The sequence below is a fragment of the Mobula hypostoma genome, chromosome 3, assembly GCF_963921235.1.
Source record: "Mobula hypostoma chromosome 3, sMobHyp1.1, whole genome shotgun sequence".
NCBI lineage: Eukaryota > Metazoa > Chordata > Chondrichthyes > Myliobatiformes > Myliobatidae > Mobula > Mobula hypostoma.
In genome coordinates, this window is record NC_086099.1 from 125,742,311 (window position 1) to 125,763,121 (window position 20,811).

Sequence of the window (20,811 nt, forward strand, 5' to 3'; positions counted from 1 at the left end):
CTACAAGAGGAGAGGCTGTACTTGATCTGGTATTGGAAAATGAACCTGGTCAGGTGTCAGATCTCTCAGTGGGAGAGCATTTTAGAGAGAGTGATCACAATTCTATTTCTTTTACCATAGCACTGGAGAAGGATAGGAACAGACAAGTTCAGAAAGTGTTTAATTGGAGTAAGGGGAAATATGAGGCTATCAGGCAGGAGTTTGGAAGCATAAATTGGAAACAGATGTTCTGAAGAAAATGTTAGGAAGAAATATGGCAAATGTTCAGGGGATATTTGTTTGGAGTTCTGCATAAGTACGATCCAATGAGATAGGAAAAGGATGGTAGGGTACAGGAACCATGGTGTACAAAGGCTGTTGTAAATCTAGACAAGAAGAAAAGAAGAACTTAACGAAAGGTTCAAAAAGCTAGGTAATGATAACGATCTAGAATATTATAAGGCTCGCAGGAAGGAGCTTAAGAAAGAAATTAGGAGCCAGAAGGGGCTATGAGAAGGCCTTGGTGGACAGGATTAAGGAAAACTCCAATATATTCTACAAGTATGTGAAGAGCAAGAGGATAATGTGTGAGAGAATATGACCAATCAAGTGTGACAGTGGAAAAGTGTGTATGGAACCAGAGGAGATAGCAGAGGTACTTAATGAATACTTTGCTTCAATATTCACTACAGAAAAGGATCTTGGCAATTGTAGGGATGACATACAGTGGACTGAAAAACTTGAGCATGTAGATATTACGGAAGAAGATGTGCAGGAGCTTTTGGAAAGCATCAAGTTGAATAAGTCACCAGGACCAGATAAGATGTACCCCAGGCTACTGTGGGAAGTGAGGGGGGAGATTACTGAGCCTTTGACAATGATCTTTGCCTCATCAATGGAGATGGGAGAGGTTCTGGAGGACTGGAGGGTTGCGGATGTTGTTCCATTATTCAAGAAAGGGAGTAGAGATAGCCCAGGAAATTATAGACCAGTGAGTCTTACTTTGGTGGTTGGTAATTTGATGGAGAAAATCCTGAGAGGCAGGATTTATGAACATTTGGAGAGGTATAATATGATTAGGAATAGTCAGCATGGCTTAGTCAAAGGCAGGTCGTGCCTTATGAGCCTGATTGAATTTTTTGAGGAAGTGATTAAACACATCAATGAAGGTAGAACAGTAGATGTAGTGTATATGGATTTCAGCAAGGCATTTGATAAGGGTCCCCATGCAAGGCTTATTGAGAAAGTAAGGAGGCATGGAATCCAAGGGGACATTACTTTGTGGATCCAGGACTGGCTTGTTCACGGAAGGCTTGTAGACGGGTCATATTCTGCATAGAGGTCGCTCTCCAGTGGTGTGCCTCAGGGATCTGTTCTGGGACCCCTACTCTTCGTAATTTTTATAAACGACCTGGATGAAGAAGTAGAGGGATGAGTTAGTAAATTTGCTGATGACACAAAGGTTAGAGCAGTTGTGGATAGTGTGGAGGGCTGTCACAGGTTACAGCGGGACATTGATAGGATGCAAAACTGGGCTGAGAAGTGGCAGATGGAGTTCAACCCAGATAAGTGTGAGGTGATTCATTTTGGTAGGTCAAATATGACAACAGAATATAGTATTATTGTTAAGACTCTTAGCAGTGTGGAGGATCAGAGGGATCTTGGGGTCCGAGTCCATAGGACACTCAAAGCAGCTGCGCAGGTTGACTCTGTGGTTAAGATAGCATAAGGTACATTGGCCTTCATCAACCATGGGATTGAGTTTAGGAGCCGAGAGGTAATGTTGCAGCTATAAGGGACCCTGGCCAGACCACACCTGGAGATATGTGCTCAGTTCTGGTTGCCTCACTACAGGAAGGACATGGAAACTATAGAAAGGGTGCAGAGGAGATTTACAAGGATGTTACGTGGATTGGGGAGCATGCCTTATGATAATAGGTTGAGTGAACTCCGCTTTTTTTTCTTGGAGCAACAGAGGATGAGAGATGACCTGATAGAGGTGTACAAGATGATGACAGATATTGATCGGGTGGATAGTCAGAAGCTTTTTCCCAGGGCTGAAATGGCTAGCACTAGAGGGCACAAGGTGCTTGGAAGTAGGTACAGAGGAGATGTCGGGGTAATTTTTTTTACGCAGAGAGTGGTGAGTACATGGAATGGGCTGCCAGCGAGGGTGGTGAAGGCAGATACGATAGGGTCTTTTAAGAGACTCCTGGACAGGTGCACGGAGCTCAGAAAAATAGAGGGCTATAAGTAACCACGCATTAGGGTTACACAGCTTTGTAGGCCAAAGGGCCTGTATTGTGCTGTAGGTTTTCTATGTTTTCTATGTTTTCCAGTTTAAAGAAAACTGACCTCAGCAATTTTAATGAAAGTTATCACAAAGATTGAAAATGAAATGTTCCAATTTTGTAACAATGGTGTTCTTATCACAGGCTCTCAATTACGAGAACTGGACTTGATACTGTTTCCTGCTTTATAGAAATGCTCTTCGTAAGCAAGAGACAGCGGATGGAACAAGTGTTGGTAAATGGAATTATGTACTTGCTTGTCAGCATGGAATGGTTGGTGTTAGCATGAATCTTAAGGAATAGTTGATCCTCAGTCTCAATCAGGAAGAATCACGTCCTCGCCCATTTCCCAGCAGCTTCAACCATGGTCTGGTTATCACTAGGTATAGCTTCTACCTTAGCCCCTGCTCCTATTTGTGCTTAGCCAGATGAAACATCCTTTCAGATTTGATCTCTCTCCCCCCGGCCTCCCTCCTCCTCTGCCTTTCCCTTTCCCCACTCTGTCTAACTTTACCTATCCCCCTCCTTCTCTCTCTGAGAACCCCCTCCCTTTCTCTATACACCCACCCTCCATATATCCCTGCCCTCAACCCTTCCCTTCTCTCTCAACCCCTCCCTCTATCCCTCTGCCTCTCGACCTCCCACTCCTTTTTCCTATTCCTGTCTCCCTTTCCCTTACTCCCTCTCCCTCTCCCTTTCTCCCTCTTCCTCTCCCTCATACTCCACCCCCTCCATTTGTCCCTCTCCCTTTCTTCCATTCCCTTTTTCTTTCTCCCTCCTTTATCTCATTTCTCTCCCTCTACGCTCCCCCTCTCCTCCCTTAATTTGTTCATCCCCTTCTCCCTCTCTCCTCCATCTTCATCCCCACACTATCACACATCACTCTCTCCCCCTACTCTCCCTCCCTCCACCTCCCTTTCCCGATCACACTTCTCCTTTCCTTCTCTCCCTCCTCCTATCTTGCTCCCTCTCTCAGCCCCCTCTCTCAGCCCCCTCTCTATCCACCCTCATTCCTCTCACCTCCCTTTCTCACTCCTCTCCTCTCTCTCCTCCCCTCACCCTTCCCCTATCTCCTGCTCTCCCTCTTTCCCTTTCTTTCTTCCTCTCACCCTCTCTGACTCAACACCCCCTCACTCCCCTACTACGCCTCACCTCTCCCTCAGCCCCCTCCCTCTTCCCCTGTCTTGATTGGCTCTTTCCCCTATCTTGCCCCCTCACACCCTTTCCTGCCTCAGTCTCACCCCCATCATGCTCTCCCTCTTCCCCATTTCCTTTCTCACCTTCATCCCATCTCCCTCCGCTCTTTCTCTCTCACCCCCAGTCCCAGTCTCCCTTTCTCTCTCCCTCCATCTCACCACCTGCTCCCCTCCCTCTCAGTCCCCATCTCCCTCCCTCCACGTCCCTTTTCCTATCCCCATTCCCCTTTCCCCAGTCCCTCTACACCTCCTCTCTCCCTCAACTGCCTCATTCTTCCCCCTTCCCTTCCAATTTGGATCCCTCCCTCTTGATCTCCTTCTCTCCCACTCCCCCTTCTCTCTCCACCTCTCATTTCTGCTCTCTTTTTCTCACTCCCCTCCCTTTCTTTCCCCCCTTCTCACCCCCTCTTATCATCTCTCCCCCTCTCACCCACTCCACATTTCTCCCTTTTCCCTTTTTCTGTCTCTCCCTTTTACATTCCCTCTCCCACTCTACCTCAATCCCCAATTCCTTTTTCCCTTCTCCTATTCCCCCCTCACCCTTTCTTCTCCCTTCTCTTCCTCTCACCCACTCTCGCTATCCTCCTCCCTCTCTTTCCCACCACACCTCTCCCTCAATGCCCTTGCCTCCTCCATTAACCTCTCATTTCCTATTACCCTGCTCTTTCCCTCAGTCCCTATAGCCGTTCTCTCTCCCTCAACCACATCCTTCATCCCCCTCTCCCTGGCTCGTCCCATCTCACCCTCTCTGTACTCATCAGCCTCCCCGTCTCCCCCTCTCCTCCCAACCCCACTCACATGCTGTCTCATCCCCCCCACTCCCTCCAACTCTCCCATCTTCCTCTACCTTTACCCCTCAATCTCCGTGTCTGCCACCTCTCCATCTAACTCTGCCTCACCGTATCTGCGCCCTCTCCCACACCCCTTCCTCTCCACCTCTGCCCACTCTCCCACTCCCCTCCGTCTCTGCCCCAACTCCCTCACCCTTCCCTCTCTGACGCTTCTCCCTCCCCGCCTCATTTTTCCCTGTCCCTCTCCATCTCTGTCTCTCCAGGCTCCCTCTCTGCCTCTTTACCACCCCCCCCCAGGTCTCTGCTCCCTCCCCCATGTCTGTCTCCACACCCTCTCCCCCTCCCACTGTCTCTCTGCCCCCTTCACCCTCACCTTTTCTCCTTCCTCTCCCTTCCCCCCCCCACTGTCTCTGCCCCCTCTCCCTCTCCGCGCTCTCTCACTGCCCCTCTCTCTCTGGTCACTCCCCCCCCACCCTCGTCTCTCCCCTCTCCACTTCCTCCCCCACTACACCCCTCAAGACTGTCCCCACCTCCCTCTCCATCTCTCCCCATTCTCCCACTCCATCTCTACTGCTGTCTCTCCCCCTCGCCCCATCTCCCACCCAGTCTCTCACCCCGATCTCCCTCCCCGTTTCCCTCCATCTCCATCCTGTCCTGATCTCCCACATTTCCTTCCCCTATCTCCCCACTTCAGTCTCTCCCCACCTCTCCACCCTGTTCCCCTCCATCACTCCACCTCTCAACCCCCCCATTCTCTCCCCCTCCCTCTTTCTCCCCTTCTCCCCATCTAAGCCCGTTTCCACTCCTCCATCCCTCAGTTATGGAAGAGCTTTTATGGGAAAAAAGTCATGAAATGCAAAACATGGGCTTCATTTGGATAGTTGGTAGGTTAATTTCTCACTGCAAATTGTCCCATGATTACATTAGGATTAAATCAGTGCACTGCAGGCCATGTTATATCACAATAAATAAATAAACCCCACAACTGTCACTGCCTGAAAGGTACAATAGGGACTTCTGTTTCCATACAGGGTACAGATAACAGTACTTCTCTGACATCTGAAATCTCAAAGTAGAAGGCAAGGACTGGCTAAGAGGAACAGCTTTGAGATTCTACACTGGAGGGCTGACTCATGACAAGCAGTGTGAATGTCATTATGAAACAAAGTAGACATTATTTGCATCTGGCATAGGAGGGCCAGGGATGGGGCAGGGGCAGTGAGGAATAAAACTTCTGTAGTATATTGCTGTATAGTACAGACAACCAAAACTGGTTGTCCAGCTTTCCGATCACAATAATGCATTTTAATCACATTTCTACTGAGAAAGGACTGCTATCCAAGCACCATTCTTCATGCATTGCCTTAAGCTGCTGGTCAAACATTATAAGCAAACTCAATCCTCACAAAGGATTAAAACATAGCAGATGGACAGGAACTGTGATAAAATCCTGGTGAAGGGTCTCAGCACAAAATGTTGACTGTTTATTCCTCTCTGTAGATGCTGCTTGACCTGCTGAGTTCCTCCAGTATTTTGCATTTGCTGCTCTGGATTTCAAGCACCTGAGGAATCTCTGTTGTTTATGAAAAACTAACCATCAGCCTGTGAGGAATGAGTTTAATAGTATTTAGGGACATCACAAGGTGAAAACTGGATAGCACTCATTGCCAGAGTTCACCCATTCAGCTACAAAACTATCCAAGGAACCAAATCATATCTGTACCTGTATGTGCCATGTAAACCCTAATGTTAGTTATCTTGCACCAGCTGCCTTGGCTCTGAGTAAAAACACTGAGTGGTTCAAGTTCCCTGAAAATCACAGAACCCCCGTATAGTACTGAGGAAATGTAAAACTGTTGGAAATTCCACATCGTTCATTAAAACATTAAGCAGAGCAGTCTATCTGAACAGGATCCAGTTATATCAGCTGACAGAAACAATTTATTTTTATCCACCAATGTAGTTTATGACAGCAATGGGATAACAAAAAGACTTTCATCTCAGCGAGGAGAGTGTTGCTCTTGTGTTGCCAGTGAAACATCTTCAACATTTTCAGATTTGCCCAGGGTCTGCACCGATCTAATGACAGCAATGAAGCTGCTGAGCAGCCCTTCACTACTGTTCCTCTGTTTAACAGTAATTTGTAAACTCGTTCTGCCAGTGTCAATTAACAGTTCTGTTAGAAACAGACATCCAGTCTCATTTCGGGCAAACAGGTAGGCTTTCCAGGGCTGTGCTCCTGCTCGGCTGATTGCAATAGGGAGAATATGAACAATCTGAAAGGCAGCCTGGATGGTATCAGGGCATGGCTCCTTCTGCCAGTCCACAGTCACAACTTTAGCATCTTCCAGGCATGTCCAGTACTCCTCAAACCGCTCTGGTGAAAGCTGGGCTCTGCTTTCCAAGCGGACAGATCCAGCATCCAGGACCAACTCTTCACTGTGTTCTGGGTTTGAGCCTTTACAGAAAGATAAACAGAATTAGAAAGTTAACGTTGAGTATATTACTGGATAGGGATGCACTTCTTTCCTGAAGGGAGCTCTTGCCAAAATGCCAGAAGTTCCATGAGACCTCAGTACCTCAAAATAAAGTCTCATTATGTGTGAACCTCCACAGCGTTTGTCAGTTGAGAGTAAAAGAGGAGGACTGTTGCAACCCGGTGCCACCCTATCTATACGCAGGTCTTTTCAACAACTGGCAGTGTATAATTGATAAGCAAATTCATTCTCTTCCTCAAGGTGCAACCCCAGTTGAAATCAATACACAGAGAACAGGCTGTCAAATCTGGAACCATAACACTTACACAACCTACCTTGATAGATATGTAAACACAATGCACAGAGCAGTCTGTATGTGAAGCTTTTAACACCTTTCTACAACCTGCCCCGCCATGCAGCATCCACCTTGCCCAGGCATGCCCAGTTATGCCTGGACAAGACGGAAAACTTTTCAGCTTATTGTGGGCAACATTTTAATTGACTTGAATTATGAATTAAAATAACAAATATAGGGGACTTCAAACAAAATGGTGCTGATAGGAAAGTTTCACGATCAGCAGCCCGAAATCACCCAAAAATATTCAGGAAGCAAATTCTTTGTTGTCCAAAGCAATTAGATATTTGACCATACAAAATCTACATACTGGTTTATTTACTGCAAAAGTGAAATCCGTGCTAAACTCTTTAAACTTCACGAGTTGCAAGAAAGTGAATAAAACTAAAATTGCTTCATTTTATTGATAGTAATAGATGAAAAAAGATATTTACTTTCATCACCGAAAGGAAATTGTTTCGGTTATCTTCCTCTCTTAAATCTCTCGGGTAATGCAGTCTATTTATCCAGTGTAATCTGTTCTAATCTCTCCAGTGTTTGAAGATATTTACGATATCTTCAAAGTATCTTTAATAGATATTTCGAAAAAAGTTTGTTATTGTTGCTGAGTCACCATCGACTCACGGTAACCCTATGGATAGTGTAGGTGTCCAGTGGGTTTTCGAGGCAAGACATAGAAATAGATTGCCAGGCTTTTCTTCCACACAGATACTGCTGCTGCCCAGGTTGGGACCCGACCAAATTTGAATACAGCAGCATCTGCCCCAGAGTCCAGTGCTGATGCCACACCACCACGGGCCAATGGATAATCCCTCCTGAAAAATATCTTACACGACTGGAGTGCTTGAAACAGATTACACTGGATGACTAAAAGCATTGCCCAAGAGATTAAGACTGGAAAACCAAAACCTTTGTAGGAGGGAGCTTCAAAATGTGGAATCACAATAGGCAGTAGTGCGGCCACCGGTGATGGTATCAGCATTAGATCAATATCTGAAAGAGACAGTAGAACATATACTCACACACACAATCCGTGTTATAGTAAGGGCAGAGGATCATCCAGCAGTAATATTACTGGGATTGAAACAACAATGTTTACCTTTTTCGGAGGTTATATCTGGCATCTGTTGATCTCCAAAGGAGTTTGCCTTCTGTGCCATTATACAATTCCAGTGTTCCCGACCATAGATTGGTATCAATGTGTTGAAGTCTTTTGCCCAGGCATTGATTGGCTCATTGGCTTGGCCACTGATTACACCCAAGGACGGATCTGATCTTGGCCCACAAACTATTTTCTTGACCTCTTCAACACCTTGCTGAAGTAACCGATAGTACAATAACCCACGTTCACGCACAACCATATCGAGTTCTTCTCCTGCCAATAATCAAAAAGAATATTGGTTAGTGATCTGGTTAATCTTAAATCTATTAGGCCTCACGTGACCAGTGGCTTGTGCCAAAACAGCTGACCCAAAGTATACAGACAGAACATACATATTTAAAAATCTCATATGTGTGGGTAGACTATGATGGCATGGACTTCCCACCATCTGTGGATGCCATCGTCTGACAGCTAAACCTATTCTTACACTGAGCAAGTCTCCTATTGTGAACTAACTATACGAAGCACAAGGCCTTATGAAAAAATATCCAATTAAGTAATGAGGCCTGAATAATTGCCACTCATGTGAATCCTGTGTACACACAAGTAATCCTCTCAATCATCTTACAAAGCTGACTATCCTCACCTCACCCCACCCCAGCCCACACAGGAAATGTGAAGGACAGCCACTGACATCAAGCATTCACAAGATCCTGTGCAGGAGTCAAAGTTTCACCCCAATTGCTCCACAAATTCTGGAGCCAAACCTTACTCAGAAGTTCTTCCATCAGTGTGATCCATACCAATAACATGATGCAGCAGTCTGCCCAAGATGTCTTGACATTCAGCTGGCCGGGACACAAACAGGCGCACCATCGCTGTCAGCAACTCCAGCTTCACGGCTGCAGAGGTCTCCATTTTCACATTGTCCACAAACTCCTCCAATACATAAGGAGCATTGGGCACCATCTCACCGTGCACACCAAGCAGCCAGATTAGAGCCTGCTTCCCCTAGCTATTTTGGCAGGGTAAGGGGGACAAGAGGGAAAGCAGGTGAGTTCATTAGTTTAACGTTAATTTTTAATCGCGCTCATCTTCACCAACCAAGTAACTATAGATCATTGGCTGTCAGCTACCGACAATAAAAGGCCTGTTCGTCATCAAAGCAAAGAAGAGCTGGAAAAATTATTGCTGATTACACTCACCCTAGCAGTCTCGTATTCAAAGTAAATTTATCATCAAAGTACATACATGTCACCATGTACAACCCCGAGATTCATTTTCTTGCGGCATACTCAATGAATCCATAATAAATAACCATAACAGAATCAATGAAAGACCGCAACAACTGTGTCCAACCAGTGTGCAAAGACAACAATCTATGCAAATAGAAAATATAATAAAAAATAAATAAATTGTCAATAAATATCGAGAACATGAGATGAAGAGTCCTTGAAAGCAAGTCCATTAGTTGTGGGAATATTTCAATGATGACTTCAGTGAAGTTATCCTCTCTAGTTCAAGAGTCTGATGCTGGGGAGAGGGTGGATAATAATTGTTTCTGAGCCTGGTGGTGTGAGTCCTGAGGCTCCTGTACCTCCTACCTGATGGTAACAGAGAGAAGAGAGCGTGTCCTGGGTGATGAAGGCCCGTGATGATGGATGCAGTTTTCCTGCAACAGCGCTCCATGCAGATATGCTCAAAGGTAGGGAGAGCTTTATCCGTGATGGAGTGGACCATATCCACTACTTTTTATAGGATTTTCCATCCAAGGGTATTAGTGTTTACGTACCAGGCTGTGATGCAGCCTGTCAATATACTTTGAACTTTGAAATGACCTTTCCTGCTCCCCTTGTTCTGTTGATAATTATTGAGTCTGTTCATATTTAACTTTGATTCTTGTCATTTGTGCATGTTACCGTTCTGCTAATTGTTGATACCCCATGGCTGTCTGCACTATTGCTTTGTAAATTGTTGGTTCCTACAGTGTTGTCTGTTATGGAATTGTCCCTTATTTTATGCTTGGCACTGAATTACAGTATGCTTCGCATACAAGCAATAAAGTGATTATAAACTTGAAACATACATGCCGTGAAAGACTACACAATGAGTGCTGTCTGGCTATTCAACCAAGGGGATAAAAAAATGAGCCCCATCTCAACACTATCAAATACTTACAGAATCTACTAATGTACAGTGAATGTCATAGAAAACAGAAGTTCTCAACTTTTCCACCCATTCAGCTCTCATCCTTTCTACCCTGGTCTGAGAACAACAAACGAAGAAACAGGTCGGCTGACATTTACAGAATACAGAACAACGTACGTTGGCCAGAAGGGACGCACGGAGGAAACCCACATTAAGGAGCATAGGAGATGTATCCATTTGGGTTACCGGAAGAAATTGTTGGTAGCAGAACACTGCATTCGCAATGGCCATAGGATTCACTCCAACGGCACAAAACGAATGTGCCGTGCCAATGGGTTTTGGGATCGTCTGGTTAAAAAAGCCATAGAAATAAAACTAGGGGGAAAGACTTTTAACAAAGACGAAGGTCTTGCTCCAAGTAAGAACTGGAATTGAATGGTAAGCAAGGTGGGACAGTGGAAACCTGATTGGACGAGGACTAACCAATCCGGAAGGCCGCCTACGGGGGTATAAATACCACCGGACTCGACATGTCCAGGCATCATCCCTGAACAAGATGGCAGAGTTTGTCATCGAGGTGTCAGTTATAATCGATGCCCATAACCAGCTGGAAGCTCAAGAAGGGTTTATTCGTAAACATAATGCAATTACTTGTCTGCAATCAGCCAAGAGGTTGAACCTGGTCATCTCAGGTCTGCATGGCTCAGCACCATGAAACAAGGTGAACGCAGACCATCTTATTGAACATGGCTACTTCATCCCCACCAACCTACCTCACCATCTTTGATGTATTCCTCACATCCTGGTAGTGCTTCACACACAGTCACTGTACACAGGGGACACAGCCATACCAGGTCACGAAATGTCTGAATGACGGCTAAAAGCAGAGGGGAAGTTAGTGTGGTGCTTGCAACCCTGAACAAATGCTGAAAGTTGGTAGCATGATGTACCTGAGGTAATGTGTTCCTGCTTCAAGCCCAGCAGCTCCTTCAAAATAACCACACACTTTTCATTGTAGGTCCGTGAATTTCATCCTGGGGAAATACAGCACAATTAAAGAAAAAGTAAGGTGCAGTTCATACCTTAAACTGCACTTTCAAGAGTGGATACTCTGACATATTACTCCAATGGCATGGTAGCATAGTGGTGAGCACAACATGTTACAGTACCAGCGGCCCAGGTTCAATTCCCGCTGCTGTCAGTAAGGAGTTTGTACATTCTCCCCATGACTGGATGGATTTCCTCTACAGTATAAAGACATACTGGCTGGTAGGTGAATTGGTCTTTGTGAATTGTCCTGTGATTGGGCTTGGGTTATGTCAGAGGTTACTGGGCGACACGCTCGAAGGGGCAGAAGGACCCATTCCACACTGTAGCTCAAAAAATAAAATCAAACACAAATTATAGCACAAGATACCATATTTTCTTCAGTCAGCAGAATAAATGCCAAAATACACCTACACTTTGTCAATGCTTCAACTAGTTACAACAGCAAAAAGCTCAACCGTACAGGCATGGAAAGTTTAAACTTCCAACTCAAGACCGTTTTTGGCGATCTCTAGAAGAACCATCAATGAGTATCCACCAGCCAGTGTGGGATAGGTTGTTGTTTTTTTAAAAGGAAGTATTTGACAGGGTAAGCTTGCATCCACTGGTATTCAGAGAAGGTGGCAACCAGATTGCTGACAAGATCCCATTGAATTCTGGCGGGGTGAATATAATGAAGATGCTTTCTCTCATGGGATAATCTGACCCTGCTCCCATCATTTAAAAAATTAAATAGGTGACATCCTGCCCCACCCCCTTGAGACCAAAATTTTACTCTTAAAATTGCGAGTCTTTGGAACCTTCTCAAAGATTGGCAGAGTAACTCAAGTATCTACTATAGCTGCCTAAGCTGGGAGAAGCAGAGTCCAAATATTTTTAAGGTGGTGATAATTTGATTTGTGACAAGGTTGAAGATTTCTAGGGCTGTTAGAAAAGTGAACAAGATTATCGCTTACTGCTAGACTGCATGCCTCTTTCAAGCATCGATGCCAACTATCAACTCACTGATGGGGTAGAGCTGCAGAACTTTAAATTCCTTGATGTCCAGGGTTGCAACCAGGAAAAAATAGATTTAAGAAACAATAACACCTTTAGATGGCCCTGAGAAACTGCTGCATCTGAATGCGCTAACATCTTACAATAATGTTAATTAAGTAAAGTAATAATGAATGAAGCATCTGAAGGCAAAGCAAAAACAGATGCTAGACATTTGGAATAAAAGCAGAAAGTGCAAGAAGCATGGGTTCCCAGCCTAGGTCCACTGACCTCTCAGTTAATAGCAGGAACCCCTGTGCTAGATGAAAGATTTCGATGAACTGTTTCCAACTTGAAGCATCAACCACTTTACTCTCCAGATGCTGCCTAATGCTGAAAATACTTGGCTTCCTCCAATAAAAAGCATTTTCTTGTATACTTGATACCAAATCGAGACCTTTTTATCAAATGAACAATTAAGTGAAATTCAAAATTTACCAAATTTACTTGTGTACAGGACTTAAAAGACAACATCCTGTGAGTAACTGATGGGAAGAGTACAAATAGCTCGACAGCGCCACCGGCTGGAATCTTGTAGTATACACTGAAATTAGTGACTGAGAGACTGGTGCACCGAGATGCAGCTTCGGAGAGACCTCGATAGGGATCTGGAGCTGCGGCTCGATGACCTACAGCTTATTAGGGACAGTGAACAGGAGATTGAGAGGAGCTATAGGGAGTTAGTCACTCCGAGGCTGCAGGAGATAGATAAGGGTGTGTGACGGTCAGGGAAGTGAAGGGAAGAGCTCAGATAGTAGAGAGCATCCCTGTAGCCATCCCCCTCAGTAATCGTTATCTTGTTTTGGATGCGGTTGAGGGGGATAACCTGACAGAGGACAACCACAGCGATTGGGTCTCTGGCACTGAGCCTGGTTTCGTGGAGCAGAAGGGAAAGAGGAAGATGAGGAATGTGGTAGTCAGAGGGGATTCCATATTGAGGGGAACAGACAGGAGGTTCTGTCAGCCTGATAGAGATACATGTATGGTATGCTGCCTCCCAGGTGCCAGGGTACGGGATATCTCAGATCGGGTGCAGAGTATTCTGAAGGGAGAGGGTTAACAGCCAGAAGTCTTGCTACACATTGGTACCAATGACATAGGTAGAAAAAGGGAGGAAGTCCTGAAGAGAGAATTCAGGGATTTAAGTAGGAAGTTGAAAAGCAGGACCTCCAAGGCAGTAATCTCAGGTTTGCTGCCTGTGCCATGTGCTAGTGAATGCAAGAATAGCATGATCAGGCATATTAATATGTGGCTGAGAGACTGGTATAGGGACAGGGCTTCAGATTCCTGGATCATTGGAGCTTTTTCCGGGGGAGATACGACCTGTACAAAAAGCATGGGTTACACCTGAACTCAAAGGGGTCCAATATCCTGGCAGGCAGGTTTAATAGAGATGTTAGGGAGGGTTTAAACTACTTTGGCATGGGGATGGGAACCGAAGTGATAGGGCTGAGAAAGGGGAAAACAGAAATAAATCAAAGATACGTGCAACAGAGATTATAGAAAGAACAGGCAGGAGATGAGGCTTAATCGCAGCCAGTGGCATCAACTACAGGGCAATTGAGGTGTGGTGCAGTTAAAATAGAAAGCAACAAATACTGGACTGAATGCACGCAGCATAAGGAATAAAATGGAAGATTTTGAAATTCAGTTACAGCTTGGCAAATATGACGTTGTGGCCATCTCTGAAACTTGGCTATAGGATAGCTGCCATTGGGAGCTGAACATCCAAGAATATACAGTATATCAGAAAGACAGGTTAGTAGGCAGAGCGGGTGATGTGGCTCTGTGAGTAAGAAATAATATTAAATCATTAGAAAGTGATGGCATAGGATTAGAATGTGTAGAGTCATGATGGGTTGAGTTAAGAAATGGCAAGGGTAAAAGAACCCTAATGGCACTTTACACAGGCCTCCAATCAGCAGCCGGGATGTGGATTGCAAATTACAGCAGGAGATAGAAAAGTCATGTCAGAATGGCAATGTCATGATGATCGTTGGGGATTTCAAAATGAAAGTGGATTGGGAAAACTAGTTCAGTTCTGGACCTCAAGAGAGAGAATTAGTAGAATGTCTAAAGGATGGCTTTTTAGAATAGCTTGTTGTTGAGCCCACTAGGGGATCAGCTATGCTGGATTGGATGTTGTGCAATGATCTGAAGGTAATAAGAGAGCTTAAGGTTAAGGAACCCTTAAGGAATAGTGATCATGATATGATCAAGTTCACATTGAAATTTGAGAGGGAAAAAATAAAATCCAATGTGTCGGTATTTCAGTGGAATAAAGGAAATTACAATGGCATGAGAGGGGAACTGGCTGAAGTTGACTGGAAATGGACATTTGCAGGAAGGACAGCAGGGTAGCAATGGCTGAAGTTTCTGCAAAAAATGAGGGAAGTGCAAGACAGGTATATTCCCAATAAGAAGAAATTTTCAAAGGGAAGAAGGACACCATTGTAGCTGACAATTGAAGTCAGAGCCAAAGTAAAAGCAAAAGAGAGGGCATACAAGGAAGCCAGAGCTAGTGGGAAGATAGAGGATTGGGAAGCTTTTAAAAATTTGCAGAAGGAAACTAAGATGTTCATTAGGAAGGAAAAGATGAATTATGAAAGGAAGCTGCCAACTAATATCAAAGAAGATACTAAAAGCCTTTTTTAAGTATTTAATGGGTAAAAGAGAATCGAAGGTAGATATAGGACCAATACAAAATGATGCTGGAGATATTCTAATGAGAGATGCAGAGATGATAGAGGAACTGAAAGCATATTTTGCATTAGTCTTCACAGTGGAAGACATCTGCAGTATACCAGACATTCAAGAGTGTCAGGGAAGTGAAGTTTGTGCAGTGAAAATTATACTGAGAAGCTACTCAGGAAGCTGACTGGTCTGAGGGTGGATACGTCTCCTGGACCTGATGGAATGCACCCTTGGGTTCTGAAGGAAGTAGCTGGAGAGATTGCGGAAGCATTAACAATGATCTTTAAAGAATCGATAGATTCTGGCATTGTACTGGATGACTGGAAAATTGCAAATATTACTTCACTATTTATTAAGGGTGGGAGGCAGCAGAAAGGAAACTATAGACCTGTTATCCTGACATCTGTGGTTGGGAAGTTGTTGGAATCGATTGTTAGGGATGAGATTAAAACACCTGGAGTCACATGACAAGAAACGCCAAAGCCAGCATGGTTTCCTGAAAGGAAAATCCTTCCTGACAAACCTACTGCAATTCTTTGAGGAAATTACAAGTAGGGTAGACAAGTGAGATGCAGTAGACATGGTGTACTTGGATTTTCAGAAGGCCTTTGACAAGGTGCCACACGTGAGGCTGCTTAGCGACATAAGAACCCATGGAATTATAAGGAAGTTACTAGCATGGTTGGAGCACTGGCTGATCGGCAGAAAACAGAGAGTGGGAATAAAGAGATCCTACTCTGGCTGGCTGCCGGTGACCAGTGGAGTTCCACAGGGGTCGGTGTTGGGACCGTTGCTTTTTACGATGTATGTCAATGATTTGGACTATGGTATTAATGGATTTGAGGCTAAATTTGCCATTGATACCAAAATAGGTGGTGGAGCGGGTAGTGTTGAGGAAACAGAGAGCCTATAGAGAGACTCAGATAGTTTAGGGGAATGGGCAAAGAAGTGGCAAATGAAATACAATGTTGGAAAGTGTACGGTCACGCACTTTGATGGAAGAAATAAACGGGCAGAATATTATTTAGATGGGGAGAGAATTCAAAATGCAGAGATGCAAAGGGACTTGGGAGTCCCTGCGCAAGGTACCCTAAAGGTTAACCTCTAGGTTAAGTTGGTTGTGAAGAAGGTGAATGCAATGTTTGCATTCATTTCTAGAAGTATAGTATAAGAGCAGGGATGTGATGTTGAGGCTCTATACGGCACTCATGAGACCACACTTGGAGAATTGTGTACAGTTTTGGGCTCCTTATTTTAGAAAAGATACATTGACATTGGAGAGGGTTCAGAGAAGATTCACAAGAATGATTCCAGGAATGAAAGGGTTACCGTATGAGGAATGTCTGGCAGCTCTTGGGCTGTATTCCCTGGAGTTCAGGAGAATGAGGGGAATCTCATAGAAGCATTCCGAATGTTAAAAGGCCTGAACAGATTAGATATGGCAAAGTTATTTCCCATGGTAGGGGATTCTAGGACAAGAGGGCACAATTTCAGGATTGAAGGATGTTCATTTACAACTGAGTCATGGAGAAATTACTCTAGTCAGAGGGTGGTAAGTCTGTGGAATTCGTTGCCATGAGCGGCTGTGGAGGCCAAGTCACTGGGTGTATTTAAAGCAGAGATAGATAGGTTCTTGATTAGCCAGGGCATCAAAGGGTATGGGGTAAAGGCAGGGGAGTGGGGATGACAGGAAGAATTGGATCAGCCCATGATTGAATGGCAGAGCAGACTCAATGGGCCAAATGGCCAATTTCTGCTCCGATATCTTATGGTCTTATAGACCACAGAAAATGAGTTTGTGAACACAAGACTTCTCTGCCAATTGACAAAACCTGGAGCAAAATAAGAGTACAAATATAATGTGAATTCACTGGGTGCAGTGGACACTGCTTGTGATCCAGTTACTGTACGCAAATAATGGGTGTGTTCTCAGCCGAGTTATTTGTATTCTCCATCCATATGAAGTTTCTGAGAAATTTAGGGCCGGCACATCTGCTAAAAGAGGGAATGAACTGGTCTCGCTTGGAACTATCAAGGAAAACCAACTTCTCCACCGTGTCTGCTGCTCAGTAATAGGATCATATCCCCCAAAAAGATGTAGCACTGCCAGAGATAAACACAAGATTATTTTTCCATCTCTGTGTAGATTAGTCACAATTTGAATACTTACCAGGCAAATACCTAATCCCGCAGGATCTCCATCTTCTGATACTTGATGTAATTTGGTTCAGTGTATGTGCAGTAGAATTTCTTGTAGTGACCACTGAAGTGCCCGGGTAAGCTGCGGAGGATCTCCCGGGCATGACACAGGCCGAGGAAACACAGCTCGTGGCACTCAGAGGTGCAAATAGTCAACAATGGCCCTCTGATCCTTTCTAGAACATCTGTCTGTACGTTGTGAAAATCTTCAGCAAGGAGGAGGAAAAGTTTGGTGGTTGCCATGACAACATTGGGCTGGCTGCTCTTGAGAAAACCATCGAGCACATTCAGAATAGCAAACACTTCATCTTCAGTTCGGGGTTTATAGCGAACGAGGAATGTCAGCACTTCACTCTGACCCCAGTGATCCAAGTCTTTCATTCTGAAGAAAAAAGAAGAAGAGTGGCTTGATAAATTACTTTATTGCACTTTCAGTTCTTCCCACAATTCTGAATGTTATTGGCACCTTAAGACCAGTCACCTCAGGCTGATGTGGCTTGTCAGCCATGGCACCTCCTCGAGGAGAGAGAACCTCTGTTTTCAAACCTCCACTATCTTTTGTACACTGGTTCAACGCCAAGTCAACGTGGGCCTTCATTGATTCTACTATGGTTATTATTCTATTATGGATTTATTCAGTATGCCTGCAAAAGAGTGAATCTCAGGGTTGTACATGGTGACATACATGTACTTCGATAATAAATTTACTTTGAACACATCAATATATGTACATTATGATCACAATGAAAGACAATTACTATTGGGAACCCCTGTTCTACCCAAATGCTCAGAATTCCCCGTGGTTTGTTATGTGACTCCTCTGGGCCCCATTTTCTGTCTTCTCTTTAAACTTACAGTTAACTGCAAAATTGATTGTAATATGGAGTAACATTCGAAAAACCTGGATTGAAACTATATTGGACAATTAGTCTGAATAACAGCCAACAGATAGATGGATAGATAGATAGATAGACATACTTTATTGATCCCGAGGGAAATTGGGTTTCGTTACAGCTGCACCAACCAAGAATAGAGCATAAATATAGCAATACAAAACCACAAACAATCAAACAACAATATGAAAACTATGCCAGATGGAAATAAGTCCAGGACCAGCCTATTGGCTCAGGGTGTCTGACCCTCCACGGGAGGAGCTGCAAAGTTCGATGGCCACAGGCAGGAACAACTTCCCGTGACGCCCAGTGTTGTATCTTGGCGGAATATGGCCGGAGTCCAACAGCAAAAACTTCAATATCCGGTCTACAAACATGTTCCTCAATCATAATATGACCAGGATTGCACTATCCATTGTTAACCAGAGCAGTAAGCCCCCAACTCCTTCACGCTTACTGCTCTCAGTGCACTTCCAGTCAGCCCGAATGGTCTGGAAGCCATCCATGGAAAAGTTTTGATCAGCTGAAATGAGCGTAGTGCCACCATCAATTCCTAACTCAAATTTCACAAGGTCAGGTACTATTCTACTAAATTTCTTTGCCTATCTCAAGGCCGGTTTTCCTGCTTCATGTGTGACAAGATGTGAACACTCACCCTGCCAGCCCTCTTCAGGACCACTGGAGCTCAAATCAAAGGATTCTTTCCCATCCAGCAATGGTAATGTCATCAAACTGACTGAGCAACCAATCACAGCTGAAGAATTCACAGAGCATATATGGGGTGAAAAAATCTAAGGAAATTACTTTTCTAGATTTTAGTTAAGCTTGAGAACCTGAAATCATGGCAGAAAGAACCTTATCAATGACAACAGGGTCTACTCTTAAACCACAGAGGTACCCAGATACACAGGTTGCTCTCACTTTCACAGTACAATAATTATAAAAACATATGATTTTGAACATCACTGCATCAAGAAGAACAAAATTGCCACCAAACATTAAAACCAGCCCAATTATTTATATTGCATTTATCATTCCTTGACAGAGGGTTTGAAGAAGTTTGACAACTGTACACCTTAAAACTGTGAAATTAAAATATTGCTGTTCTTTGGAAACCTGCAGATTGTTTATAAATACTGGAAGTGATTAGAAATAAATCTCACTGCTAAATAAAAACTTGTATGAGGCATAAGTAAGGGAAGGGGAAAAGACAAATTCCATTCTGAGATATCTGTCATTCAGAGATTGAGAAAATAAATATGAATGAAAACATGGTCACAAAAGTTCTACACAGAATCTAACTTGACATCACTCAATGTACAAAAGTGGCTGTGGCAGAGAAAAACCATGCCACCCTGATATAAGGGAGACTTCTCCAATGAGACTACAGTTGAAATTTAGCAAATTTGGATTGATCGCTAGAGCTGATAACTACATGAAATGGAAAACATTGTCATCCATCATTGTTATAAAAATACAAATCATCAACAATTCAAGACTGATTTGGTGCCATTGTTGCACTAAAGAACTAAGAGCAAGATATAAACACAACAGATTCTGCTGGTGCTGGAAATACAAAGCTACACACACAAAATGCTGAAGGAACTCAGGAGATCAGGCAGCATCTCTGGAAATGAAGAGGTATTCAAGGTTTCGAATTGAGACCTTTCACCTGTGAGTCTGTTGTGTGTCATCTACTGTACCTGATGCTCCCAGTGTGACATCTTGTATATCGGCAAGACCCAACGTAAATTGGGAGACCGCTTTGCTGAGCAACTGCAGCCACCAGAAAAAGTGGGATCTCCCAATGGCCACCCATTTTAATTCCACTTCCCATTCTAACACTTCAGTCCATGGCCTCCTCTACTGTTGCAATGAGGCTACACTCAAGTTGGAGGAGCAACTCGTTATTTATCTGTCTGGGTACCCTCCAACCTGATGGCATGAACATCGATTCCTCGAACTTCTGGTAATGACCCCCACTCGTCTCCTTCACTATTCCCTTTTCCTTCTCTCATCTCATCTCCTTACCTGTCCATCAGATCCCTCTGGTGCTCCTCCCCCTTTTCTTTCTTCCATAGTCTTCTGCCCTCTCCTATCAGACTGCCCCTTCTCCAGCCCAGCATCTCCTTCTTCAGGACTGACAAGGAAGGGGGAAGATGCCAGAATAAAAATATAGTGGGGAGAGAGAAAGATCAGAGGGACACAGCACAGAATCAGGACATCAGATCTGCACTGATCATTATGGACTACAGACCCATCAAAAATGCAACAGCAGAATTCATAGACCTTTAATTGAACTTGAATTAAAGGCAAATATTTTTAAATAGCTGAAATGCTTGAAAGGGGCAAGAATTGTTACTGCTTTCCGCAGGGATCGTTCCCAACGTGACTCCCTTGTCCATTCATCCATCACCACTGATCTCCCTCCTGGCATTTACCCTTGCAAGCGGAACAAGTGCTACACCTGGCCCTATACCTCCTCCTTCACTACCATTCAGTGCCCTAAACAGTCCTTCTAGGTGAGGTGATACTTCAGTGTTCTTGGTGTGGCCTTCTGTATGTTGGCGCGACCCAACATAGATTGGGAGACAGCTTTGCCGA

At 44.2% G+C, this 20,811-nt stretch overlaps 1 protein-coding gene across 1 annotated transcript in view; it reads right to left on the reverse strand.

The window, feature by feature from the left end:
• Positions 1–5,758: 5,758 nt before the first annotated feature.
• Positions 5,759–20,811, reverse strand: part of LOC134343738 (AP-4 complex subunit beta-1-like) — a 52,963-nt gene continuing 37,910 nt past the window's right edge. The window contains exons 3-8 of the mRNA XM_063042483.1: positions 17,328–17,696; positions 11,290–11,366; positions 11,113–11,216; positions 8,995–9,202; positions 8,189–8,464; positions 5,759–6,715 (exon numbers count right to left, since the gene is read on the reverse strand). Coding sequence (XP_062898553.1) covers positions 6,258–6,715; positions 8,189–8,464; positions 8,995–9,202; positions 11,113–11,216; positions 11,290–11,366; positions 17,328–17,696 — 1,492 coding nt within the window. The 3' untranslated portion in view covers positions 5,759–6,257. The remainder of the gene's footprint in view (positions 6,716–8,188; positions 8,465–8,994; positions 9,203–11,112; positions 11,217–11,289; positions 11,367–17,327; positions 17,697–20,811) is intronic.